This window comes from Myotis yumanensis, unplaced genomic scaffold (genome assembly GCF_028538775.1).
Source record: "Myotis yumanensis isolate MYYU_CA2020_CCGP unplaced genomic scaffold, mMyoYum1.0.hap1 SCAF_1, whole genome shotgun sequence".
NCBI classification, from domain to species: domain Eukaryota; kingdom Metazoa; phylum Chordata; class Mammalia; order Chiroptera; family Vespertilionidae; genus Myotis; species Myotis yumanensis.
The window spans coordinates 239,997,662-240,024,947 of record NW_027223752.1 but is presented as its reverse complement, the minus strand read 5'-3'; the positions used below and the strand labels follow the sequence as shown (position 1 = coordinate 240,024,947).

Sequence of the window (27,286 nt, the reverse complement as noted above, 5' to 3'; positions counted from 1 at the left end):
TCCGCCCCTCGATGGCGTCAGGAGGCTCGCGACCCGGAGGCGGAACCGCCGGGCCTGGCGCAGAGCTCGGCTCCGGGAGCGCAGAGGACCCCGCGGGCTGGCAGGGGCCGGGGTGTCCCCGCGCCGCGCCCAGCCATGCGCGCCCTCGCCCCCGCCCCCGCCGTGCGCCCCCCGAAGCCCGGGGCGCTGCTGCTCGCGCTCCTGCTCGCGCTCCCGGCGGCTCTGGCCGAGGCCCCGCACCTGGTGCGCGTGGACGCGTCTCGCGTGCTGCGGCCCCTTCGGCCCTTCTGGAGGAGCACGGGCTTCTGGTGAGCGCCGCGGCGGGGCCACGGACACGGGGGCTGGGCGGCCCCTGCGCCCCTCCCGCCGCGGAGACACGGGGGCTCGGCGGCCCCTGCGCCCCTCCCGCTGAGCGCTCCTCTAACCTGAGCACGTGCCCGGCTCCCGGGTCTCCGGGACCCCCTTGTCGCGCGTGGAGAGACACAGGCCCCTGCGCCATAGCACACAGTAGGCGCTGCCAAGTGAGGAAGGCAGCCCAAGCGCCCACTCCTTCCTCTGAGGCCCACCCTCTCTCAGTGGGGGTCTCCTCTGTCCCCGCTCCATGGGGGCTTGGGGTGCCTCCAGGGTTTTCTAGCTGCGGGAGGACCCGGGTGGTGGAGGCCTGGGCCGGGCTCTGAGTTTGCCTGATGGCAGAGTAGGTGATGGGAGGCAGCCAGGCCTGGGAGGGCCTTGTCTCAGGACACTGTTCTGCCACCCAGACCTTCCCAGGGGCAGCCCCAGGGATGTAGGACATCCCTGCCCTGGGGCCTGTCCCCATCCCTGTGGGTCCCCAGCCCCCTCTGTGTCCGGCTTTGAGTTCAGCTCCGCAGCTGCCACAGCAAGGAGCAGGGTGGGGATGTAGTCCTCTCTCCTCGGGAGCCCCCGGCCCCCAAACCTGAGACTGCGTACCATTTCTGGCCTTGGGGGTCGTTGTATCACACCAGGGAGAGCGTCATTCACTTGCGGACACTTCCCTGTCCGCGTCCTGGGCAGGCCTGGCCGTGGCTCTGTCTGTGCCGATGTTCGATGTTCGGCGAGGCTGGTCTGTGGGCCTCCCTCTCGGAGACTAATGCTCCCACGCCCTTGTTCTGTCCCCAGCCCCCCACTGCCACACAGCCGGGCTGACCAGTTCGACCTCAGCTGGGACCAGCAGCTCAACCTGGCCTACGTGGGCGCCGTCCCTCATGGCGGCATCGAGCAGGTCCGGACCCACTGGCTGCTGGAGCTCATCACGGCCAGGTGGGTGGTGGAGGGGTGGGCAGGCCGGAGCGGCTGGGCAGAGCCCACTGTATGGAGACAGGACCGAGGCTGTGTCCATGGAGGACAGTGCAGTGCGGCTGTTGTGGGGGCACAGGGGGAGGGGAATCTGGCTCCGAGGAGCCCTCGCCCCCACACTTCCTAGCAAAGTGTCCTGTGGGGGTGGGAGGAGGGAGGACGTCCTCCCTGGCTTACGGGGCCGTGGGTGCTAGGCCGTCCGGGACGGGCACTGCTGGCTTCCTGCTGGTCACCTGGAGCCCAGGGTGGGGCTGGGTCCCGCCGCCCTGGCTCTGTGGCTGGACTGCTCCAGCGAGTATTCACACTTGGACCCTGTGCTGGATTTTTTATTTTTATTGATTTCAGAGAGGTAGGGAAAGGAAGAGAGAGATAGAAACATCAGTGATGAGAGAGAACCATTGGCTGGCTGCCTCTTGCACGCCCCCCACTGGGGATCGAGCCTGCAACCCAGGCATGTGCCCTTGACCGGAATCAAACCCGGGACCTTTCAGTCCACAGGCCGATGCTCTATCCACTGAGCCTAACCAGCTAGACATGTGCTGCATGTTGGTGAGTCGTGCTGTGCAGGGATGTGGTGCCCGCCGGCCGACTGAGGTTGCGCTGGTCACACCAGGGCCTTGGGCCCTGCAGGCCTAGCCGGGGCCTGGGCCCAGGTGTCAGGGACACTTGGGTGTGTGTGTTGGGGGAGCTGCCAGAGACACAGATGCTCAGGCCCTGGCCAGAGCTGCCCGCTCAGCGGTGGGAGGGGCTGCGGGGGCCTAGGGCCCAGTGTCCTTCTGGCATCTTGCAGGCCACTGGGTTGTCTCGGGTCCTCGTTCAAATAAGACAGTCACACCGGGTGTCAGCCTGGCCCCCACGATGCACAGCACCAGGACCCAGCTTCGCACAGAGGTGGCGTCTGTCTTAAAGGCTCCCTGTCCCTCCCGGGAGGACATGGCACCGTGCCCGGGAGGAGTCGGTCTGGGTGATCGGTGGTGAGGATGGTGCTGTGAGGGCTTCAGCGTGGGCGTCGGCGTGGGCACCACTGGGACTGGGTCTGGGCGGTGGCGCCTCCGCTACAGCGAGGAGTTGGCGGGGGCTCGCTCCCTGTGCCAGGCTCGGGCCGCCTGCACGGCGTCGTGCACGCTGTGGAGCAGCTGCGCCTCCTCCCCCGCGCCCTCCTGGCCGTGCCCCAGGAAGCCCCCTCTGCGCAGGGCGTCCCTCACCGGGGGGCTGCAGCAGGCCAGCAGCAGGGCAATGCCCAGCGCCCCGTAGTCTCTTCGCAAGTCCCGCAGAGTGGCCAGGCTGGCCGCGTCCAGGAACAGCAGCGGGGCACAGTCGATGACCACCGTGTGGAAGCCCGCCGCCGGCGCGGGCACCAGCGTGGCCGTGCTGCCCGCCGGGCCCTGGTCCTTGTCCTGGACGGGGCCGCCCTCGCTGACCCCGGCCTCCGGGCCCTGCCCCCGCCCTCCCGGCAGCCGCGCGTCCCGCGTCCAGCCCCGTGAGGCTGTAGAGGGACCTCAGGAAGAAGTCCTTGTTGGCGTAGCAGAGTGGCCCCGCGAAGCGGAACACCTGCACCCCCGGCTCGGGGACCAGGCCTTCGAACTCCGCCGTGTCCTCGTAGGAGCAGGAGCCCCCGATGCGGGCGAGCAGGGCGGCGCGGGGGCGCTGGGTGCGGCCGGCCAGGCTGAGCAGCGAGAGGAGCAGGCCCGCCAGCAGCCCGCCCTCTGTGCTGACCAGCACGCAGGTGGCCGCTGTGGCCACCCAGACCAGCGCGTCGGCCCGGCTGAGCCGCCACAGCTGCGGGACGTCCCGGGCCTTGCGCAGGGCCCCCCGCAGGCTGACGACGATGACGCAGGCCAGGACGCAGCGCTGCAGGTCCCGGAACAGCGGCGCCAGCCACAGCAGCACCAGCAGCACCACGGCGGCGCTGACCACGCTGGACAGCTGCGTGCGGCAGCCGGTGGCCGTCTTCACCAGGCTCTTGGCCAGGGCGGCGCTGGTGGCGAAGCAGTGGAAGAAGGCGGGCAGCACGTTGCAGCAGCCCACGGCCAGCAGCTCCTGGTCAGCGCGCACGGAGTAGCCGTGGCTGCGGGCAAACATCTCCGCCAGCGAGACGGAGAAGGCGGCTCCCACGAGGGCCAGGGGCACGGCGTCCAGTGCCACGCGCCACATCAGCTCCGGGTCCGGCACCCGTGGGGCCACGAAGCCGGTGGGGATGTCGCCGGCCACGCTGGAGCCGAAGCGGGCGTGGAGCTGCCCGAAGTGGGACACGAGCGTGGCCGCCACAATGACCAGCAGCTCCGTGGGCAGCGGCACCCTGAGGCGGTGCCGGCAGCGGTCCGAGAGCTCCTTGGCGGCCAGCAGCACGGCCAGGCACACAGCGCTGGTCAGCACGTCACACAGGTTGGCCTGCCCGGCGCTCTGCAGCAGGCTCAGCCACGTGCGGACCACCAGGCCCAGCCCCTGGTGCCGGGGCACCCGCACCCCCAGCAGGTGCCTCAATTGGGACGTCAGGATGGTCACCGAGGCCCCCATGGCGAAGCCGTCGAGCAGTGGCTGCGAGAGGTAGGCGGACACGAAGCCCAGCCGCAGGACGCCCAGGAGGACCTGTGGGCAGAGGGTTGTGAGGGCAATGGCTGTCCGTGGCAGCCAAAGGGGTGGCCGTGCAGAGAGCCTGGCCAGCCACGGGAAGGCACCTCCTGCCCCACAGTGGCACTGCCCCTTCCCGAGACCCAGAGCCAATGGAGGGGGCCTTGGGGCTGCGGTGGACAGGCCGGTACAGGAGAGGGTGGTATGGGGGCGCCCCAGGAAGGCAGGCAGCCCCCAGGGTCCCACCGGGGGGCAGGAAGCCTGAGGAGGCCATGTGGGCCAGTCACACTCCGGCCACCTGTCCCGGCTCAGGCCGCCGCTGGCCGCCAGGCTCCATGGGCCCTGAGCACCCTCAGCCCGGGCGCTCTGCCCCGGGCTCCATCTCAGGCCTACCTCTGCCCGTCCTGTTCCTTCGAGGCTCCAACCCTGTGCTTCCCTGGGCTTGGCCCTTCCGGGCACAGTGAGCACCCAAAGGGGCTCCCCCAGCAGCTCGGCAGGACCCCTGCGGCCGGCTCCTCACCTGGTAAATCCCAGCCATCAGCGTGAGGGCAGTGGCCACGCGGATGGCGTAGCAGTCGCGCCCGCAGTCCCGCGGCCCGGGTGCCAGGCTGGCAGCTGAGGCGTTGAGGGCGCTGCCGTTGTCCCCGGGCCCAGCGCCGTCCTGGGCGGGGTCGAAACCAGCCAGCAGGAGCTCTCGGTCCACCACCTGCCCCACCATGAGGCAGAGCAGGCTGAAGATGCCCACCGAGATGTGGCGGGAGGTGCCCATGAGGAAGTAGATGAGGTTGGCAAAGAAGGACGTGTAGAGGCTGTAGACGGGCTGCAGCCCGGCCAGCAGCGAGTAGGCGATGGCCTGGGGCACCAGGATGATGCCGATGACCAGCCCGGACATGACGTCGCCCGCCAGGTCCCCCCGCAGGCTGTACCTGCGCAGCCAGCGCGTGGCGGGGAACAGGTCCTGCACCAGCGCCCGCGCCCCCTGCGCGCTGCACACGCAGCTACGCCGCAGCCTGGCCTTCAGCGTCTGGCGCAGGCCTGGGGGTGGCGGGGGCCGCCGGCGGACCAGCACCGGTGCTCTGCCCTGCTGCTCGGGGGACACGTCCATCGTGGGGAGCGAGGCCCTCGGAAACCTGCCGTGGAGACGTGGGTGTCAACCCTGGGGCTGTAGGAGGTTCGTCCGGACCCAGGCTCCGCCGCGCCCCATCCACCTCTGTCCAGGCCCAGGCCCTGCCCTCACCCCTCACCCTACGCCCCCTTCAGACCCCCGAGCCCCTCTGCCCAGTGGCCCTGGGGGGACGGAGGCCGGGGAGGGAGTGGCAGCCCTCACCTCCTGCCGGGCCCCCTGGCAGGAACCCTGGCACCTGCTTTGCTGTTGGTTCCGACTGCAGGGCCCCCTTTCCACGTGTGAGGCGGCGCTCCTGGTCTTGCCTCAAAACACACGGTGCACCGCGCAACACGCGAGCTGGGCCGTGCCTGCCGTCTGGCCCCACCCTGCCCCTGCACTGGGCACAGCGAGCATGCCGGCCGGCTCCTCAGCTCGGCCTTGGGCCCCTGACGCTGCGCTCACGGTGACCTCACGCCTGGTCACTCCCCGCCTGTGCTGAGAGCACTGAGAGCTGGGCCAGGACACGGGGCCTGGACTGCCCGGGGCATGGAGGGCGCAAGGCATGGGCACAGTCCCTGTGGACTCCGGTGGTTCTTCCCTTTAGGGGACGGAGGAAAGCTGTTTCAGGGAACTCACCACAGGGCCTGGGACTGGTTAATGCCAGCGGCCTAGTGCCTGAGGGTCCCCCACAGAAGCCTGGCCTTTCCTCTCCCCAGGGAGCCTTCCGGTCCACACAGGCCCCCGCAGGGCTCTTACCTGAGGGAACCCTCACGGGCTCGGTGGGGAGTGAGGGCCGGCGGCTGTCTGTCCTCCCAGGCCCGGCCGGGTCTGCTGGCCAGCTGGACCCCGAGCCCGACTGCAGGCCGTGCTTGGTGGTTGGCTGGGCTGGCCATTAACTTATTTACCCCAGAGACTGCTGAGTCACGGGTTCCCCAGACTTACCCCAGACGTGTGTGACCAGAGCGGCCATCCTGGGGGGTTGTGCTGTAATCAGAGGCCCCGAATAATTACATGTGTGGCCTCCGATAGGCTCCAGCCTCCCGGGATGGGGCTGCAGGTGGGGTACAGGCTGCAGGTGGGGGACCGGCTGCAGGTGGGGGACAGGGCTGCAGGTGAGGGACCGGCTGCAGGTGGGGGACAGGCTGCAGGTGGGGGACGGGTCTGCAGGTGGGGGACGGGCTGCAGGTGGGGGACGGGTCTGCAGGTGAGGGACTGGCTGCAGGTGGGGGACCGGCTGCAGGTGAGGGACCGGCTGCAGGTGGGGGACGGGCTGCAGGTGGGGGACCCGCTGCAGGTGGGGGACGGGTCTGCAGGTGAGGGACCGGCTGCAGGTGGGGGACAGGCTGCAGGTGGGGGACCGGCTGCAGGGGGGGAGACCCACTGCCCGGGGCAGCGCGTGGCTGGGCAGGATGCTTGGGAGGAGGCCCTGGCACCCGGGAACCTAAAGGATGGGTGTGGGCCAGCGGGGACCAGGGAAGGGGTCCCCGACATCCTCCCTGTCCTGTTTTTTTTTTAATATGTATATTTTTATTAATTTCAGAGAGGAAGGGAGAGATAGAAACATCAATGATGAGAGAGAATCATCGATTGGCTGCCTCCTGCACGCCCCCTACTGGGGATCGAGCCTGCAACCCAGGCATGTGCCCTTGACCGGAATTGAACCTGGAACCCTTCAGTCTGCAGGCCGACGCCCTGTCCACTGAGCAAAACCAGCCAGGGCTGTTCTGTGCCTTTGTTTGAAAGGCTGCTGTGTGTGTGTGCGTGTGTGTGTGTGCGTGTGTGCGCGAGCGCTGCCAAGGGCAGGGGGGTGCCAGGTGCTGACAGATTCTGGGACCAGCCAGGTGTGGGTCCAGAGTCTGTCCCCCGGAGCCCGACCACCCGCGTCCCAGCCCAGTGCTGACCCTTGTGAGTGGCAGCGCCTGGCTTCCTGCGTGTCCACTCTCCTCTGGAGGAGGGGCCCGCCTGGCAGGGCTGGCACGAGGCCTGTGCCCCACGCGGCACGCTGAGGGCAGGCTGCGTGTTTACAGGGGTCACTCAGAACGTCAGCCCCCCGTTTTTTAAATAGAAGGAGTGGGCGAGAAGGGGACAATCCCGAGGGGTGCTGAAGCCTCAAGGGCTCCGCAAGGGCTCCTGGAGGGGGTGGTCCCTTTGGTGCTGGAGGGCTGAGCTGGCCTGGGCTGCTGTCCCGGAGGCCCTGGCCCTGGCCAGCTGATCCTCCCATCCCCACGGGAGCTGCCAGAGTCAGCAGCCAACCAACCTGCAGGACTGTTCCGCCAGATGGGACGGTGAGAGGTTGAGGGGCTCCCTCCGGACCCCATGACACTCAGCCCATTTGGGGGCCTCGGCAAACCTTCCTATGGGTCCGGTCCTGGACCCGAAGCCCTGGGCCTGGCTGGGGCGACCAGGAGCCCCATTTGGGGGCAAAGATGGGAGTAGTGCCCAGGGTGGCTGGCCAGGGACTGGGAGGGGTCCCCACACCTCAAGGCGGTGAGGTCCCCACCTGCTGGGCCGGCTCTATCTCCAGATCTGATCCCTGGTCCCTGAAGAGTCTGTGTTAGGCCCCACAGGGCAGAGCCAGGGCCGTCCTGCCCGGGAGTCTGGCCTGGGACCCACTCACCGTGGGAGCTGTGTGCCGGGACCCGGAGCCCAGTTCACTGGCCCAAGGTCTGGGTGGACAGAGTCAGATGAGGTGCACTTCTGAGGGTGGGGTGTGGGTGGGGCAGGGAGAGGGCAGCTACTGAGGGGTCATAAAACAATTATCCCCTGAACCAGCTGCCTGGAAAGGGCAGTGAGGCAACTCCCAGGTGCCCCTGAGCCCATGCTGCCCCTGGGGGCTGGGCTCCCTGCCTGGGGTGGGGGACACCAGCCCCGAAAGGCATGGAGGTGGCTGAGCATGGACCTATGAACCAGGAGGTCACGGTTCAATTCCAGGTCGGGGCACGTGCTGGGTTGGGAGGCAGCGGATCCATGATTCTCATCATTGATGTTTCCATGTCTCTCCCTTCTGCTCTGAAATCAGTACTATCAGTACTGTATACATATAAAGGGCATGGAGGGTTCCGGGGCGCAGACACGTGCATGGGGGCTGGGAGTGATGGGCATCGGTGCTGGGACAGGATGTGGGGGGCTTAGGAAGGGGAGGTTATTTGGGGGGAAACCTAATTAGGAGGGGGCCCCTCCTCCCTCGCAGGAGGGGGCAGGACCTGGGAGGCTGTCTCGGTTTGTAGCACCTGTGGCTGGCGGGGTTCTGGGCAGGTGGGTACTGCAGGGGGGGTGTTTTCCGTGCACCCACACCAGCGCCCCATCCTGTCCGCTGCGTGGGGGCCCGGCCTCGGCTGTCCTCGGCGGTGTGGACGGGGCCTGACACCCCCCAGCCCCCACCTGGCTGAGCAGGTGAAGAAACTCTGAGGTCGCAGCTGCCCTTGGAGAGATGGCAGGGCCCCTGGGTCTCACACCCTCACCCACAGCTCCGCCTGCCCTTCTGCCTGGTATCCCCTTCGGCGACAATGCTGTGCTGTGGTCTGGCCAGGCACGTGGGCAGGTGTCTGGGCCCCCTCTGCCCCCCCCTTACCCCTCCCCCCAACCGCAGGCTTCTGGCTCAGGGTGGGGGCTGGGGTCTCCAGGGCCTTCCGCCTGCCGCCTGCCCATTCCCTGCCACACCCACGCGGCTATTTCCTTAATATTTGTCTTCAAGCCGAGGTTTTAATGGTTAAGGACAGTTATTTGAGAAGGAAACGCTATTCCTACAAGAGAAGCCTCCCGACCCGGTTCAGTCTCCAGGGCCCCGAGGACAGACCCGAGTTTCCCCGAAAGCCCCGCCGCAGCGCGTGTGCCAGCGCTCCCGCTCCAGAAGGAAGGCCGAGGCCAAGCAGACCCGCCTCCCCGCCCCCCGGTGGCCTGACACCCTCCCACCCCCATCCTGGCGGGCAGACCGCGCCTGGGCGCACGCCATCCCGCCCCCCCGCCCCCCCGCTTTCCCCCCGTCACCCCCCCATCCCTGGCTCTGGGAGCCCGCGGCCTGGGTCTCCACCTGCACATCCCACCGCCTGCCCCCCCCCCCCCCCCCCCGCCGCGCGGGGCGCGCCGCACTCCGCGTCCCCCCCCCCCCCCCCCCCCCCCCCCGCCAAGCACCGGCGACTGGCTGGTTCCCGCCAGCACCGAGCACTCACCCGGCGGCGCGGCTCCGTCCTCGGCCACGTGCTCAGGCCCTGGGGTGGGGGTTCGCGTGCCGCGCGCTGTGAATGAGGCCCTTGTGCCGCAGCCTCGCCCTGGCCACGTGCGGGAGGCGACTCCGCGGCCTCAACCCAGGTGCTGGCCCGCCCAGGCCATCAGGGTGGAGGGGCCTGGGGGTCGGTCGGTGGGGTCGGTGGCCAAGTCTGCGGGTGTGAGCCAGGCCTCTCTGCAGGGGGAGTGCTGGGAAGGGCAGTGCGCTCACCTCACCGCTCAGCCCCCGGCTACGACTGCCCACAGCGCTTCCCTCCCAGAGGGTGGAGGCACCAAGGACTGCTCCAGGGTTCCTAGCCCCCGCCTTCGGGTGTCCTGGCCCCGGGGGGCAGGTGCCCAGGTGCCCAGGCTGGCCCGGCCAGCAGACATTCAAGTTCACCAGGTGACGGGCTGGGCACACCTCTGCCCGGGGGCTCCCCAGGGCACCCCACTGGCCAGGGCAGAGCAGGGACCACATTTAGAAAGGCTTGCTGGCCCAGCGCTGTGTGGGCGGGTGTGCAGGGACCTGTCTTCACGTTGCACTTGGTCACCATTGTTTGCCCCGTCTCTCCGCCCCCCCCCCCCACATCTGTGGGACTTTGGCACCCACCTCCTGCGTGCATTTAATTTTTACCCAAGTGCTTGTTAAGTTTTCTCTTTTGCTACCAGTTGTGACCTTTGGATGGGAGGGAGGTGGGGGGAGGTGTGTATCCTCACTGTGCGCACGCCTGTCCTGCTGGGCTCACGCCTGTCCTGTGCACACGCCTGTCCTGCTGGGCACATGCCTGTCCTATGCACACGTCTGTCCTGTGCTCATGCCTGTCCTGCTGGGCTCATGCCTGTCCTGTGCACACGCCTGTCCTGCTGGGCTCATGCCTGTCCTGTACACACGCCTGTCCTGCTGGGCACACGCCTGTCCTGCTGGGCACATGCCTGTCCTGTTGGGCACATGCCTGTCCTGCTGGGCACACGCCTGTCCTGCTGGGCACATGCCTGTCCTGCTGGGCACATGCCTGTCCTGCTGGGCACACGCCTGTCCTGCTGGGCTCATGCCTGTCCTGCTGGGCTCATGCCTGTCCTGTGCACACGCCTGTCCTGCTGGGCACACGCCTGTCCTGCTGGGCACATGCCTGTCCTGCTGGGCACATGCCTGTCCTGCTGGGCACACGCCTGTCCTGTGCTCATGCCTGTCCTGTGCACACGCCTGTCCTGCTGGGCACACGCCTGTCCTGCTGGGCTCATGCCTGTCCTGCTGGGCTCATGCCTGTCCTGTGCACACGCCTGTCCTGCTGGGCACACGCCTGTCCTGTGCACATGCCTGTCCTGTGCACACGCCTGTCCTGCTGGGCACACGCCTGTCCTGCTGGGCTCATGCCTGTCCTGCTGGGCTCACGCCTGTCCTGCTGGGCACACGCCTGTCCTGCTGGGCACATGCCTGTCCTGCTGGGCACACGCCTGTCCTGCTGGGCACACGCCTGTCCTGTACACACGCCTGTCCTGCTGGGCACACGCCTGTCCTGCTGGGCACATGCCTGTCCTGCTGGGCTCATGCCTGTCCTGTACACACGCCTGTCCTGCTGGGCACATGCCTGTCCTGCTGGGCACATGCCTGTCCTGCTGGGCACACGCCTGTCCTGTGCTCATGCCTGTCCTGCTGGGCTCATGCCTGTCCTGCTGGGCACACGCCTGTCCTGCTGGGCTCACGCCTGTCCTGCTGGGCACACGCCTGTCCTGCTGGGCTCATGCCTGTCCTGCTGGGCACACGCCTGTCCTGCTGGGCTCATGCCTGTCCTGCTGGGCACACGCCTGTCCTGCTGGGCACACGCCTGTCCTGCTGGGCTCATGCCTGTCCTGCTGGGCTCATGCCTGTCCTGCAGGCACACGCCTGTCCTGCTGGGCTCACACCCGTCCTGCTGGGCCCAGAGCTGGAAGGAGCAGGAGGGTGTGCATGTGGGTGGACTTTGCAGCCAGGCCCAGGCTCTGCCTTGATGGGGTGCTGTGAGGGTCGGGGAGAGAGGACCTGGGAGAGGTGTTGACCTGTTCACGGGACAACGCTGGCCGGCCAGGCTGTGAGTGGGCTGGAGACAGACAGACAAGGGTTTCGGGCCTGACCCATGTGACTCCTCCCTCCTCCTCCACAGTGCACAGGCCACTGACCCACTGCATCACCCTCTTACCACCCACCCCTGCCGTCACCCTCAGCTGTGGGTGGGCCGGGCAGGCCCTCAAGGGGAGCCCTCCAACCCCTGCCTCCCCACCTGCCTGGGCCGCCTCCTGCTTGCCAGGCCCACAGCCTGACCCAGGACCACCCGCTTCCTCCCAGCACCAAGCCAGGTCCACCCCCGATGCCCACCTTTGTGGCCTATCTTACTGCTGCTTACCCCTGCCTGCCTCTGCCGCCTGCACCCCTGCCTGCCACACTGCTCCAGCTGAAGCGAGGGCTGTGCTAGACCACCCCCAGCTCCCCGGCTCCATCAGCAGGTGTTGGTCCCCCCTCCCTCTCACCCTCCCACTCAGCCCATCTCCTCAGCCCTCCCTCTCAGCCCCTCCCAGTCCTCCCTCTTACCCCTCCCTCTCAGCCTTCCCCTCACTCCCTCTCACCCCTCCCTCTCAGCCCATTCACTCAGCCCTCCCCCTCACCCCACCTGCTCAGCCCTCCTGGTCTGAACACCACACCTTCCCCTGGGGGCCATCTTCTGGCTCCAATGAGCACCAGGGGGATCCTTTCAAAACACGGCAAAGACAAGACTGTGAGGACAGGAAAGACGTGCTTGTCATGGGTGTGGGGTGGAGGGCGGGGGCAGGGGAGGCTCTAGGGCCCTGAGACTGCTCTGTATGACACCCCAACATAGAGAGGGGTCATTAGACATCTTTCCAAACCCGCAGGATGCGCACCCCCAAGCGTGGCCGGACGCACACTGAGGACTCGGGCGATGCCGTGCCGTCACCAATGTCCGCTCTGGGGGGAGGCTGACGGGAGGCTGTGCCGGTCCGGATGGGAGATTTCTGTACCTCCCTCAACTGTGCTGTAAACCTAGAACTGCTGTAAAAAAAGAGTCTTAACAACAAGCAAACCCAGCCCTGGCCGGCTTGGCTTAGTGGAAAGAGCACCAGCCCACAGACTGAAGGGTCCCGGGTTCGATTCCGGTCCAAGGCATGCACCTGGGCTGCAGGCTGGATCCCGGCCCTGGTCGGTCATGCGGGAGGCAACCCATCGGTGTGTCTCTCTCATATTGGTGTTTCTGTCTGTCTTTCCCTCTCCCTTCCACTCTCTCTAAAAATCAGTGGGAAAATGTCCTCAGGTGAGGATTAACAACAAAGACAAGCAAACACAAGAGGTCATGGCACTGCCCTGCCCAGGTCTCTGATAGGGCTCCCCACTTCCTCCTGAGTCGGGGTCCCCCCTCACTGTGGCCGCCAGGCCCCGTGTGACCTCGTCTCTCACACCCACACCCTGGTGCTGCCCCAGGTCCGCTAGACGCCCTTCTGCCACTCAGTCACCATGCGTGCCTGTCCGCCTCCGGGCTCTGCACGCACGGTCCCAGCGGCCCCTGCGCACTCATGGCTGGTGTGTCCCATCGCGTGGGTGTCCTGGATGCGACCTGGAAGGCCCGCCCGCCTGACCCTGGCTCCCTGGCACATCCCCCTCCCAGCATGTTTCATTGCCTGGCGATGCCCATGTCCTCTCCAAACGGGAGCCCCGAGGGAAGTGGGCCTCCGTCTGGGATGCGTGCAGGGAGGGGAGGCTGCCTTCGCCCACTCCTGCCTGCCCAGGTTGCCCCTCGGAGCGTGGGAGAGGGGGCGGGCGCTGGTCTCCAGGGGGGCAGAGGAGAGCAGGTCCCGTCGACCATTGTCCCCCAGCCCCTGGTCCCGGCCAGCTGTCTGCAGGATGCCGGTTCTCCCCCCTCTATCCTGTTGCATCTTTCTCAGACTTGTCTGCCTGCCCCACCCCTGACCCTGGCTGTTCAGAGCCCCGGATGGCTTGGGGTGGGGACTCCAGGGCCAGCACTAGTTCTCACTAGGCTGTGAGGGACAGGCTTCCATAGCCGGGGAGGGGCTCGTGAGTCTGGAGCTGAGTCCTGTGTGCACCTGTGGACTCTCCACCCGCGTGAACGTGGCCTCGGTTCCAGCCCCGGCGGCCTCTTCCTGCCCTGACATACGTGTCCTCTTACAGCAGGCCGGCTGGGCAGGGCCTGAGCTACAACTTCACTCACCTGGACGGGTACCTGGACCTTCTCAGGGAGAACCAGCTCCTCCCGGGTAAGTGTGGCCGGCCTCTGTCCCCGGGGCGCTCTCCCGCGACCTGGCCCCTCTGGGTCCCGGCTGGTTGCTCCCCCGGGGCTGACCTTGGCGGGACATGGGGGGCCGGGCCCGGGAAGCATGGGGCTGTGTGGGAGGCGGGCAGCAGGACAGAGGCCTCCCGTGTTGCAGGCTTCGAGCTGATGGGCAGCCCCTCTGGACACTTCACCGACTTTGAAGACAAACGGCAGGTGTTTGAGTGGAAGGAACTGGTCTCCCTCCTGGCCCGGAGGTATATCGGTGGGTGAGGAAGCGGGGACCTGGGGGGACGGGGGCTCCGGGGCTGGCTGTCCTCACGCACCTCTGCAGCCTTCTCACCAATCTCTGCCATGAACTTTTAAAAACTCTATGTTTTTATTTTATTGAATTCAGAGAGGAAAGGAGAGAGAAACATGAGTGATGAGAGAGAATCATGGGTTAGCTGCCTCCTGCACGCCCCACACTGGGGATGGAGCCTGTAACCGGGGCACGTGCCCTGACAAGGAATTGAACTGTGACCTCCTGGTTCATAGGCAGACGCTCAACCACTGAGCCACAGTGGCCGGGCATCTGTCATGAACTTGATGGGAAGGGAGGTCAGGGCGGTGGGCGGGGGCAGACTCGCAGGAGTCAGACAGCCCTACACCCACACCCCCAACCCTGGGCAGCCCTGCCCCAGGGGAGGGGCCCAAGCGCCACCGCATGGACACTCTGCAGGGAGGTACGGACTGGAACAGGTTTCCAAGTGGAACTTCGAGACGTGGAATGAGCCGGACCACAAGGACTTCGACAACGTGTCCATGACTTTGCAAGGTGGGCGGGGCCCCCGGGGCCTAGGCGTGGAGGGGGCGGGGCTGCGGGATGAGGGGCGGGGCCTCCGGTGCGAGGATGCCCAGCCTGACCCCCGCCCCCCCCCCCCCCCCCAGGCTTCTTCAACTACTACGACGCCTGCTCCGAGGGGCTGCGCGCGGCCAGCCCGGCTCTGCGCCTGGGCGGCCCGGGGGACGCCTTCCACCCGCCGCCGCGCTCCCCGCTGAGCTGGGGCCTCCTGGCGCACTGCCACCACGGCGCCAACTTCTTCACCGGGGAGCTGGGCGTGCGGCTGGACTACATCGCCCTCCACAGGAAGGTGCGCACGGGCCCTGCGCGCCTCGGGGCGGGGCGGGCGGCCTCCGGGCGGACGGCCGTGCTGAGGCCCGGCTGTGACCGCAGGGTGCGGGCAGCTCCATCTCCATCCTGGAGCAGGAGAAGGAGGTCGTGCAGCAGATACAGCAGCGGTTCCCCAAGTTCGCCGACACCCCCGTTTACAACGACGAGGCCGACCCGCTGGTGGGCTGGGCCCTGCCGCAGCCGTGGCGGGCGGATGTGACCTACGCGGCCCTGGTGGTGAAGGTGGGCCCCGCCCCGGGCGGGCGCGGTTCCCTCGGCGGGGGCCGGCGGGGCGGGGGGCGGCGGCCGAGGTCCCAGCCGCCTGGTGCCGCCCACAGGTCATCGCGCAGCACCAGGACCTGCTGGTGGCCAACGGCAGCGCCTCCGTCCGCTACGCGCTGCTGAGCAACGACAACGCCTTCCTGAGCTACCACCCCGCACCCCTTCTCCCAGCGCACGCTCACCGCGCGCTTCCAGGTCAACAACACGCGCCCGCCCCACGTGCAGCTGCTGCGCAAGCCGGTGCTCACGGCCATGGGGCTGCTGGCCCTGCTGGGTGAGCCCCCGGCCGGCCCGGACAGGCCCGGCCCGGTCGTCTCGCTGCGGGGCTGGGCGCGTACCCGGGCGGGGCGGGACGGTCATGCCAGGCCCTGAGGAGGCAGGGGAGCGGGTGGACGTGCCCTGCTGGGTGGGCCGCAGAGGAGGCGGTGGGTGTGTCCGGGACCTCCTGGCGGGGGACCCCGGTGCAGGGGAGCAAATGGAGGGAAGCCAGGCCCTGCGCGGGCAGAGGGACGGCAACCCCCGTGTGGTGACTGCTGCCCGCGCCCCGCAGACGGCGAGCAGCTCTGGGCCGAAGTGTCGCAAGCCGGGGCGGTGTTGGACGCCAACCACACGGTGGGAGTCCTGGCCAGCGCCCACCGCCCCGCCGGCCCCGCCGACGCCTGGCGCGCCACGGTCCTGGTCTACGCGAGCGAGGACACCCGCGCCCACGCCAACCGCAGCGCCGCGGTGACCCTGCGGCTGCACGGGGTGCCCCCGGGCCCGGGTGAGCGAGGGGCCCCGGAGCGGGGTGCGGCCCCAGCTGGACGGGCCGGGGGCGGGGCCTGGAGCGGCGGGCCCGGGAGGCGGGGCCTCATTGTCCGGCTCCGCAGGGCTCGTGTACGTCACTCTCTACCTGGACAACCGGCGCTGCAGCCCCCACGGCGAGTGGCAGCGCCTCGGGCAGCCGGTCTTCCCGTCGCCGGAGCAGTTCCGGCGCCTGCGCGCGGCCGAGGTCCGCAGGCGGGGTGGGGGGGGGAGGTGCGGGCGGGGGGCGAGGCTGCCCTCGGGGCCAGGGCCTGAGCGCCCGGCTCGGTCCCCAGGACCCTGTGGCCACCGCGCCGCGCCCTTTCCCCGCCGACGGCCGCCTGACGCTGCACCGCGAGCTCCCGCTGCCGTCGCTGCTGCTGGTGCACGTGTGCGCGCGCCCCGAGGAGCCGCCGGGCCAGGCAAGTGGCGGCCCGGCCCCGCCCCCCCGCGCCCGCCTCCCCCCGCCCTGCCCATCCCGCCCCTTCACGCCGCCTCCCTCTTCCCAGGTGACGCGGCTCCGCGCTCTGCCCCTGACCCGTGGGCAGCTGCTGTTGGTCTGGTCGGATGAGCACATGGGCTCCAAGTACGTGAATGTGGGGGCTCGGTGCCCCAGCCCTGCTCGGTGCCCCCCCATCCTTCCCCACCACGTGCTCCCCCAGCGCCTGCCGCCGGCACTGCCCCCCATCCTTCCCCACCGCATGCTCCCCCAGCGCCTGCCGCCGGCGCTGCCCACGTGGTCACTCCGCTGCAGCCTGCACCACCCTCACCACCCGGAAGGCCACGCCCTCCCCTCACACACCTGCCTCCACTGTGTTCATGACGTCACCTCGGCCTGATGTGGGGTGAGGGCTCCAGCCCTCCCCCCGGCCAGTGTGGCCTGTCCTCACAGCGGGCAGAGAGCCCAGGGCCCCGGGGGAGCCAGGAAGGAGGCTGGAGGGACTAGGCTCTGGGGGGCCTGCACCCCAACCACCTGGACCCCAGCCCTGGTCCCGGCTGACCTCCCAGGTGCCTGTGGACGTACGAGGTCCAGTTCTCCCCGGATGGCCAGGTGTTCGCGGCCCGTCAGCCGGAAGCCGTCCACCTTTAACCTCTTCGTGTTCAGCCCAGGTGCGTCTGCCACAGCTCCTGGGGCTCCACACGGCGCCCGTGGGGTGGGGCCTTGCGAAGCCTGCGGTCGGGGGGCGCCTGGAATTTGGTGTGGGTTCAGGGGGTCACGTGCTCCAGAACACGCATGTACCTTTGTGTCCCCAGACACGGCCGTCGTCTCTGGCTCCTACCGGGTTCGAGCGGTGGACTACTGGGCCCGGCCAGGCCCCTTCTCGAACCCAGTGCAGTACCTGGAGGCTTCTGCCCCGTGAGGGCCCTGCTGTCCAGTGCCTTTGTGCCTGTGCTGACCGGTGGGCTGGACCGGCACCAGCTGTCCGCCGGTTGTCAGATCTGCTCTCCCCGCCCGCCCGCTCACTCACCCCCTTATAGTGCCTTCCCACACCTGGGCCTTGGAGGTGACCTTTGTGGACAGACACTGGCTGGAGCAAGTCTTCCCTGCTTCCCTCCCGCTCAGACCCCCCCTCGCCTCCCCGCTCCCCGCGGGTGCCAGGGAGGGAAGCAGGGGGAGGGGCCGAGGCACAGCTGCCATTAGGTGGTCCCCTGCCCAGCTGGGGTCTCTGGTGGCACCCCATCCCACCTTCTGCCCAAAGGGGGGACCCACTTCCTGAGGCCCAGCTGGGCTCTCCCTGCACCTGCCAGGTGGGGGCAGGCTGGGCTCCAGGCTGCCTGGCACAGGCTGTGGCCAGCAGCAGGAAAGGCCGCCAGTGGGCTGTACCCGCTCCCACGGACATCCTGGTTCCCTCTCTGGGCCCAGAGGGAGACTGATGGTGAGCTCAGTTGAAGACAGTCTGGGGACATCTATAGAGCTGTGGGCAGGGGCAGGGCTGCCACAGGGGCGGTACAGAACCCAGCCCCCAGCCCACTGCCCCTGGCAGACAGAGGGACCGCTGACTGTGCAGACCAGAGAGGTGTGGAGAGCTCACCCGGGCAGGAGCAGAGACCTTGGGCCTGGGGTCCCCGCGGGTGGAGTGGGGGGTGTGGAGGCCTGATCCCACTCCTACCCACCGCCCTCTGGGCTGCCCCGCGCTCAGATTGGGAGGGGATGGGTCTGGAAGGGCAGACGGAGGACAAGGCCCCGTCCACCCCCAGGCTGCCCATCCAGTGTCTATGTGAAAAGTTCAGCAGGGCCCGTGTGGCTCGGTGGTTGAGCATCGACCTATGAACCAGGAGGTCGAAGTTCGATTCCCTGTCAGGGCACGTGCCTGGGTTGCAGGCTCCATCCCCAGTGTGGGACGTGCAGAAGGCAGCCAATCAATGATTCTCTCTCATTGATGTTTCTCTCCCTCTCCCTCTCCCATCCTCTCTGATAGCAATAAAAATATATTTTAAAAAAAGAAACGTTCATGGGCCACCAATTCCTTGTCATGGGGGGGAGATACCAGTTTGGTCGTATGTCCATCTGAACCCCAAAGCCAGCACCTGTCCCCATGCCCCTTTCCCCAAGTGGATGCCTGAGGGCTCGGGGCCTGGGGGCCTGTGTCTTTGTGAGACACCATGGCCCACTGACCACTGTGACCGCACAAGGGTTCCTACCCCATAACGAAGCCCTGTCTGAGTCAGCTCGGGCGGCCATAACAAAACACTACCGTCCGGGCGGCTCAGACGGCAGAAATGGATCTTCTCACAGTCACGGAGGCAGAAAGCCCAAGCCCCCGGGTGGGCAGACAGGCGCCTCCTCCGGCTCGCAGACGGTGCCATCTCCGTGGCTGTGTGTGCGGCTGATCTCCACGTATAGGACACGTCACCTGGAGTAGGGCCTACTCCTGACACTATCATCACCTCTTCCGAGGCCCCATCTCTAAATAGGACCACTTCTGGGTGCTGGGGGCTAGGACTTCAACATATGAACTGTGGGGGACACGATGCAGCTTACTGGCCCTGACCTGTGTCCCCTGGTGTCCAGACCCATTGCCCCAATGGCAGAGCAGAGCCTCTCCGCCTGCTGGGTCAGTGGCCTGAGGACCCCGCAGTCAGGGACCACCTCAGCTTCCTGCTCCCAGGGAGGGGACTGGGTTCCCTGGTGACCACGTCCTTCCTTGGACAGCAGGGCCGGCAAACGCTGAGCGGAGATCCCGCGGGTCAGTGGGGTGGTGGTGGCCCTCCCCCTTCCCTCCTCCCCAGCCCTGAGCGCTCTGGCTCCCAGCAAAACAGCAGCACACGTTCAAGGCTGCACCTCAGCTGTGGGTTCCGGGCCCAGCAGCTGCCACCTGTCCTGGTCCGATGGCCCCTCCTTGGGAGGTGGCCATGGCTTGAGGGCAGTCATCTGCTCCGTCCCTCTGTCCCCCGGGGGAACGCCACCGTTTCTGCCAGGACTGGCTTCCGTGTAGCCAGGTGGCCATCAGGTTGCTGTGTTACCTTTGGTCTGCTGGTTGGGGCTGGGCATGGCGCTGTGCTGAGGTGGGGAAGGCGACATGAATGGCTCACACAGCCTCTGGCCTGCTGCCACGGCCACTGGCACCTGGGCCCCGTTTATGAGAGTCCCAGAGGGGAGGCTCCTGGGACCAACGAGGCATTTCTATGGGGCACGGTGCCCTCATCCCAGACCCCCCCCCCCATCTCATCTTGGGCTTTGAGTCTGGTCAACTGGTCGACCTCCTGGCTGCTGCCCCTGGGAGAGCCACACTGGCCGCTGTGCCACCGTGGTCCCACCCTCTGAGATGCGGGTGTGTGTACCCGCTGCCATAGCCCCACCTGTGCCATTCCCTTCTCTCCGGGCAGCCGACAGGGAGCTCCTTGGGCAGCCCAGCGCGGGCGAGGAAGGCGGCACGTCAGCGGAGCCGGAGCCTCCGGTCCAACATGTGACTCATTTCTGGACAGAATGCTGCCTGCACTTGGCGCTGGCTGGGTGCTGGGGTCACAGCCCGGGTCAGGCAGTTCCCAGAGCTCGGCTGCAGGCCGGAGACTTTTTTGGCTGGAGGAGGGTTGACGGATTGGACTGAGCGGGCTGCCTGGGGTGCCGGGGTCCGGGCAGGGGCCTTGCTCTCGGTGCTGCCGAGGCGTCTCTGCCTCAGCTGCTGCAGGTCACCTGAGCCCCCAGAGCCGTCTGCCCACGCAGGGGGTGGGGGCCACGGCCCACCTGCCCCTGCCGCAGAGGCTGTGTTACCAACATCACCTGTTGCCCAGGAAACGGGCCCCCCAAATCCACAGTCCCACCAGGCACCGGGCCTCTTAGAAGTGGGCAGAGTAAGGTACAGCGACTTACTCCACTATTTTTTTAATGGTTGTATTGATTATTTTAGAGAGGAAGCGAGAGGGAGAGAGAGAAACATCAATGAGAGAGGAACACCAATCCGCTGCCTCCTGCACGCCCCCTACTGGGGATCAAGTCTGCAACCCTGGCATGTACCCTGACCCCTGGCCGAGAATTGAACCGTGACCTCCTGGTTCATGTCGATGCTCCACCACTGAGCCACACTAGCTGGGCGCCTTAGCTCACATTAAACGGGATGTCCCCACACTTCAGACACCGCAGGATCCCTAACACCTCCCCGAGGCTCCTGACCGCAGGGTGGGTCCCCACCCCTGGCAAGCAGGTGCGTGACCTTCGCCACCCAGGCCAGTTAGCGCGATGGCATTACGGAAACCAAGCTCTCTGCATCCTAGAGCGTATTAACACAGCGGGAGCCTGGGTTGAGTGTCGACCTATGAACCAGGAGGTCACGGTTGGATTCCCGGTCATGCCCAGGTTGCAGGCTCAATCCCCAGTGAGGAGCATGCAGGAGGTGGCCGATCAAAGATTCTCTCTCATCATTGATGTTTCTCTCTCTCCCTCTCCCTTCCTCTCTGAAATCAATAAAAAAATATTTTTAAAAAGGTAACACCTTTATGGAAGCTTAACCCACACAACAAAGTGCACTATTTAATAAGGTTTTTATTATTATTTTTAATATGTTTTATTGTTGATGCTATTACAGGTATCTCCCATTTCCTCCCCGATTATAATTATTGATTTGAGAGAGAGGAGAGAATCATCAACCATCTGCATCCTGCATGCCCCCTACTGGGGATGGAGCCCACGACCCAGGCGTGTGCCCTGACCAGGAATCGGACCCGCGACATCTTGGTTCATAGGACAACACTCAACCAACCAAGCACATGGGCCAGGGCGCGAACGGCACTGCGTCAATCAAGCATTACTATTGGATCAGTTTTGACATGTGGGCGCCATGGAACCATGACCACTGTCTGTAGCAAATGTTTCTGTCCTCTCATGCCCCTTCCCCCACACACCTCCCACAGCCCAGCTCTGCCACTGGACACGGCTTTTCCCAGAATGTCCCGTCACACGGGCTACATTCTAAGGGACTTTCCTCACTCAGCACAATTGTTTCGAGATTCATCTGTGCTGCTCTGTGGAGCACTCCCTCCTCTTTTTGTTTGTGATTATATATATATATATACTGAGTGGCCAGATTATTGACCACCCCATCAGTACTTCGTTGGGCCACCTTCTGCCTTCAATACTGCGGCGATTCTTCTTGGCATTGACTCCACGAGAGGTTGAAAGGTGATGCGAGGAATCTGACACCATGCCTGATGAATAGCACTGTCCAGTTCTGTGAGATCTGATGGTTGTGGAACCAGCTGACTGGTGGCTCTTTTAACTTCGTCCCACAAATGCTCAATTGAATTGAGATCTGGTGATGGTGGGGGCCACCTAAGCAAGGTAAAGTCTCCCTCATGTTCTTGAAACCACTCCTGCACAATACGAGCACCGTGGCATGGCGCATTGTCTTGTTGGAAGAAGCCATCTTGTTGGGATACGCCATCAACATGATAGGATGAACTTGATCAGCAACGATACTTAGGTATGTTGTGCTATTCAGACGTTTATAATGATCTGGCCCTCTAGCAACTTCAGCGCGAAATTATAGCTAATTTGCCTATAAGCGTCAGGTGGTCATAATAATCTGGCCACTCTGTGTGTGTGTGTGTGTGTGTGTGTATGGTTTTTAATATATTTTGATTTCAGAGAGGAAGGGAGAGGGGAGAGAGAGAAACAATGATGAGAGAGAATGATTGGTTGGCTGCCTCCTGCACGCTCCCTACTGGGAATCAAGCCTGCAACCCAGTCATGTGCCCTTGACTGGAATCGAACCCGGGACCCTTCAGTTCACAGGCTGATGCTCTATCCACTGAGCTGACTGGCCAGGCTGCTCCCTCCGGGAATCGAACCAGGACCTCCTGGCTCATAGGTTGACGCTCAACCACTGAGCCATGCCAGATGGGCCAGTACCTTTTTTTTGGTAGGTTCTGTAGAATTTTCAACATAGATGATCATGTCATTCCACGTATTTCTGTACAATCGGTGCCGGCTGAGCCTCCCTGACCGTGTTGGGTGGCGTGGAAAGAGCAGCCCAAGCCTGGCTCTGATTTTGGGGGGAAAGTGTTCATCTGGAACAACTCGGTGTGGTGTTGACCGCACTGTGTGGGGGTGAGTTCACCAGGCAGGGGAGGTCCTCGGGGCCTAGTGTGCTGCGAGTTGTTTATTTAAAAATCAGGAATGGGCGTTGGATTCTGCCCATTGCCTTTCTGTGTTTATTGAGTCACTCGGTTTGTCTGTCTGTGGATATAGCAACTCACGTTGACTGGGGTCCGAGGTGAACCCCGCGTTGCACCCTGGGGCGAGCCCACCTGTCCTCAGGCATCACCCCTCTTATGTTGTCGGGTCTGATTAGCGCGGGTTATCGATGGCGGTCTGTGTCCAGCAGACGCGGCTCTGGCTCCGGCCTCGTGGAGCGCGTTGGGGTCCCTTCTCTCCGAGGGGTGTTATTTCCTCGGAGATTTTGTAGAATTTCTCAGGGAAGCCCTCGAGCCTGGTGTTTTCTCTGGGGTAAGGCTTTTAACTGAAAATTCGAATTATTTAATAGTATAATTGGGTGACCTATTTCTTCTAGACTGAGATTTGGTAGTTTTTGTTTTTCAATGAATTTGCCCATTTCATCTAAAGTGTCGAATTTTTTGGCACAAAGTTGCTCATAATATTTGCTATTCTTCTTCTAATGCAGCGGTTCTCAACCCGTGGGTCGCGACCCCTGTGGCGGGCGAACGACCCTTTCACAGGGGTCGCCTAAGACCATCCTGCATATCAGATATTTACATTATGATTCATAACAGTAGCAACATTACAGTTATTAGCAACGAAAATAATTTTATGGTTGGGTCACAACATGAGGAACTGTATTAAAGGGCCAGAAGGTTGAGAACCACTGCTCTAATGTGTGTCAAATCTGTAGTGATGTCATGTCTCTCATTCTTAACATCAAAAATTTGTGTCTTCTCTCATTTCCCTCAGATACATCGGTAAGAGATTTATCAATTTTTATTTATTTATTTTTATCCTCACCTGAGGATATTTTTCCATTAATTTTTTAAAAATATTTTTTTATTGATTTCAAAGGAGAGAGAGATACCGGCTGCCTCCTGCAGGCCCCCCACTGGGGATCAAGCCTGCAACCTGGGCATGTGCCCTTGACCAGAATCGAACCTGGAACCCTTCAGTCCACAGGCTGATGCTCTATCCACTGCGCAACTGGCCAGGGTCCATTAATTTTTAGAAAGAGTGGACGAGAGAGGGAAAGACAGAGAGAAACATCGATGTGAGAGAAACACATTGATTGGTTGCCTCCTGCACGCACCCCGACCAGGGCCTGGGCCGGGGAAGAGCCTGCAACCGAGGTACGTGCCCCTCACCGGAATCCAACCCGGGACCCTCCGCTCTATCCACTGAGCCAAACCAGCGAGGGCTGGATTATTGCTTTTAAAAAATCATCCCACGTGTCTCCTTGGGTGCTCGTTAGCTGCAATCCCTTGTTAGGTGCTTCAGCGGGGGCTTTGGAACTGAGCGCCGTACGTGGTGAGCTGGTCCGTGTCGGCTCTGAGGTGACAGGACCGTGGCACCCAGCAGCTCTGTGTCCTGTTCCCCACCCGCCTGGACCCCGGGCCACACATGTCACTTTTTTATGCCAGACCAACCCCACAGCACGTCGATGCTGTTTTTGCTTTCAACAGTCGACCATGTTTTCAGGGGTTGAAATAAGAAAAACACGTGTCTTCCTTTAAAGACACAGAGAACGGGAACCCCTCCTATCAAGGGAGTTCTCTTTTTATTTCATTTTTTAATTTTATTCTTATTTATTTATTTTTTAAAACCCTTACCCGAGGATATGTTTCTATTGATTTCAGAGAGAGGGTAAGGGAGACACAGAGAGAGAAACATCGATCAGTTGCCTCCCAGGAATGGGACCCACAACTGTGTGTGTGTGTGTGTGTGTGTTTGGGTGTGTGTGTGTGTGTGTGTCTGTGTTTGTGTGTGTGTGTGTGTGTGTGTTTGGGTGTGTGTGTGTGTGTGTGTGTTTGGGTGTGTGTGTGTGTGTTTGGGTGTGTGTGTGTGTGTGTGTTTGGGTGTGTGTGTGTGTGTGTGTGTGTTTGGGTGTGTGTGTGTGTGTGTTTGGGTGTGTGTGTGTGTGTGTGTGTTTGGGTGTGTGTGTGTGTGTGTGTGTGTTTGGGTGTGTGTGTGTGTGTGTGTTTGGGTGTGTGTGTGTGTGTGTGTTTGGGTGTGTGTGTGTGTGTTTGGGTGTGTGTGTGTGTGTTTGGGTGTGTGTGTGTGTGTGTGTGTGTGTTTGGGTGTGTGTGTGTGTGTGTGTTTTGGTGTATGGGACGACGCTCCCACCAACTGAGCCACCAGGCCAGGATAACAAGAAAAACATTTTTTTAAAAAATATGTTTTTATTGATTTCAGATAGAGCAAGGAAGAGGGAGAGAGAGAAACATGAACGATGAGAGAGGATCATGGATCGGCGCCTCCTGCACGCCCCCCGCTGGGGACGGAGCCCACAGCCCGGGGTGTGCCCCTTGGGGACCCGGAGCCCCTGCCCCGGCCAGTTTCAGTTCCCGGCCAAGCACCGTCCACTCTGTGCCTTGTCATCAGGACCCACACCTGCTGCAACGACGCCACCTCCGTGAGGGCTGGGCCCGTCCTCCAGCCCGCACCCCGCTCTCCAGGTCCGGACGGAGCCTGGCCCCTCACGGCTGAACGAGGACCCTGTGACAGGCAAATCAATACGTCCAGGGGCTCACCTGTGCCGGGCAGGGAGACGGAAGCCCTGCAGTCCTGAGAATCCTGAGGGATGGCATTGCCCAGGTGGGGCTGAGACCAGAGGCTAGCTAGTTGCCCTGAGCTTCAGTGTAAAAGGGGCGAGATTTGAACGGGCCCCTCATCCCAGACAGTTGTCATGAAGGGACATTGGAGCCTGCTGGTTGCAGGGCTTCCCACAGGAAGCGGCCTGGGCTGAGCGTGGGCCTGGGGAGCCTGCGGGAGCTGGAACGGCCAGGGAGGGGGAGCCGCCTGGCCCCGCGCCTCCGCCAGGGGGCAGCGTGTCACCGCGCAGGGACGGCCCTTCCTGCTCACACCCACCCGCCGCTGCCACCGCACCTGGGCTGCCACCCCACGTGGCCCGCTCACCTGCTGTGCCCCCCTCCACCCACTTCCTGTTCTGACCTCCCCCGCCTTCAGAGCCACATTCCCACACACCTGCCCTGGGCAGCCCGCACACCTGTGAGCTCTTCACGGTCGGTCGGTGGTGTCTCCTTCGAGCTGGCCTGGGACCTCCCCACCCACATGCCAGTTTGTCTCAGAGCCACTGTGCAGCCTCGGGGTCCTGGTGGGCCCTGGACGTGGTCCTAGCTCCCTCCCACCTGCCTGCTCAGGTCCACCCCACGGGACCTCTCCACCGGGCTCCTCTCCACCACCAGGGGTGCTCACACCGGCCCAGAGAAAGGATTTAAGGCCTGTCTTCCTTTTTCTTTTTTAAAAATATATATTTATTGATTTCAGAGAGGAAGGGAGAGGGAGAGAGAGATAGAAACATCAGTGATGAGAGAGAACCATTGATCGGCTGCCTCCTGCACGCCCCCTACTGCGGATCGAGCCTGCAATCCAGGCATGTGCCCTTGACCGGAATCGAACCCGGGACCCTTCGGTCCTCAGGCCGAAGCTCTAACCTGCCACTCACTGGCTGTGGGAGGGCGGGCAGCCTGGGCCGTGATGGGCCCTGACCCTGAGGGCTAGACCCCAGCCCCGGCTGGCCTCTGCCCTGGGGCTCCTGGCCTGTAGGCCTCTCCAGTCCCAGCCTCTCTGGAAGGCTTCCCGGAAGAGGGGGCTCCTTGGAGGAAAGAGACTCTGGCAGGGACCCCAAGGGAGCAGCACGGGCAGAGGTCCTGCGGGCGGGAGAGGGTGCTGCACGGGGGGTGGGGGGTGGGGTGGGGGGATGGGGGGTGGGGGGTGGGGGGGGTGAGGCAGCTGTCACCTGGGCGAGATGGACAGGACCCAGGCATCCAGGGCCTCAGAGGGTTTGTGTTGTGGGCACTGGTGAGCCACAACCCAGTAAGGGCTGTATTTAAAAAGGGTTTTCCATTCCAGGACAGTGGGAGGGAAGCCAGGGAGCCTGGCCCAGTAGTTCAGGCAGAGGATGGGGGTGGGGGGCGTGATGGGAGCCAGTTGCACAGGGCACTGCGCCGGGGAAGGGCCCGCCGGCCGTGTGGATGGACGGCCTGCATGGCTGGGGGACTGCGGGTAAATCGCATGCCCTCTCTGTGCCGGCGTCGTCCACCTGCACCAGCGACAGACATGAAAGGCGGCGGGCTGGTGTCCTGTTATCATTCGCGTCCTTGTTTGTTCTCAGTAGCGGGTGAGAGACCAGACGCCTGAGGTGGGGACACACCTGCCCTCGGCCAACGGCGCCAGGTGAGCCTGGAGCCCGCTTCCCTGAGACCTGACCCTCCGGCAGCCGCTTGGGGCCGGAGCCGGGTTGGGTCACCCCTCTGCTCCCAGCAGCCCCGGGAAACGCGGACCTCAAGGCCCAGGAGCGCCTGAGGCCACCCAGTCTGCCGCTCCTGGGCGCCCGATGGGACTGGCCCGAGGTCGGCTCTGGGGTCCGGGAGAGCGGGGTGCACGGGGGTTGGGGCCTCCGGTCCGGTCGTGGTGGTGCAGGTGTGGGGCGCGCGCAGGGCACCTGGCGGTGAGCGGAGCCTGGGGGGCGGGGCCGGGGGCCGGGAGGGGGCAGGGCCGGGAGGGGCCGGGCCGAACGGGGCGGGACCGCACCCGCGGGGCGGAGGGAGACGCCCCGCCCGCGGGCCGCCCGCAGCGCAAGGGTTAAGCCCCCGGGCCCGGCGGGCGGGGCGAGCGCGCGCGCAGATTGGTGGAAAGTTCGGGCGGGGGCGGGGCGGGGGGCGGGGCGGGCGGGCCGCGGCGCGCCGATTGGCGGGAAGTTGGGCGGGGGCGGGGCGCGCGGCGGGCTCGGCGCTCGCTCCGGGAGAGTTGACAAAGCCCCGCAGGGAAGGACGCCTCGCGGCGCGCCGCCCGGGCCCCTCGCCCCGCCGCCCCGGGACCCCGGCGCCGCCCCCGGCCCCGGACGCCACCGAGCCGCCCGGCCCGCCCCGACTCCTGCCCCGGCCGCGGCCCCGGCCCGAGCCGCCCGCGCCCAGGTAGCG

At 64.8% G+C, this 27,286-nt stretch overlaps 2 protein-coding genes across 2 annotated transcripts; one reads left to right on the top strand and one right to left on the bottom strand.

The window, feature by feature from the left end:
• Positions 1–54: 54 nt before the first annotated feature.
• IDUA (alpha-L-iduronidase) lies at positions 55–18,133 on the top strand. Its single transcript, XM_070400723.1, is given in 16 exon segments — positions 55–308; positions 1,138–1,278; positions 13,368–13,453; positions 13,625–13,732; positions 14,189–14,284; positions 14,398–14,600; positions 14,684–14,863; positions 14,959–15,054; positions 15,056–15,176; positions 15,453–15,665; positions 15,772–15,893; positions 15,982–16,107; positions 16,195–16,271; positions 16,694–16,745; positions 16,747–16,795; positions 16,940–18,133. Coding segments are annotated over 16 exon segments (1,950 nt in total). The 5' UTR covers positions 55–135; the 3' UTR covers positions 17,047–18,133.
• Positions 2,370–4,990, bottom strand: SLC26A1 (solute carrier family 26 member 1). Its single transcript, XM_070411391.1, is given in 3 exon segments — positions 2,370–2,759; positions 2,761–3,903; positions 4,406–4,990. Coding segments are annotated over 3 exon segments (2,118 nt in total).
• Positions 18,134–27,286: the final 9,153 nt, after the last annotated feature.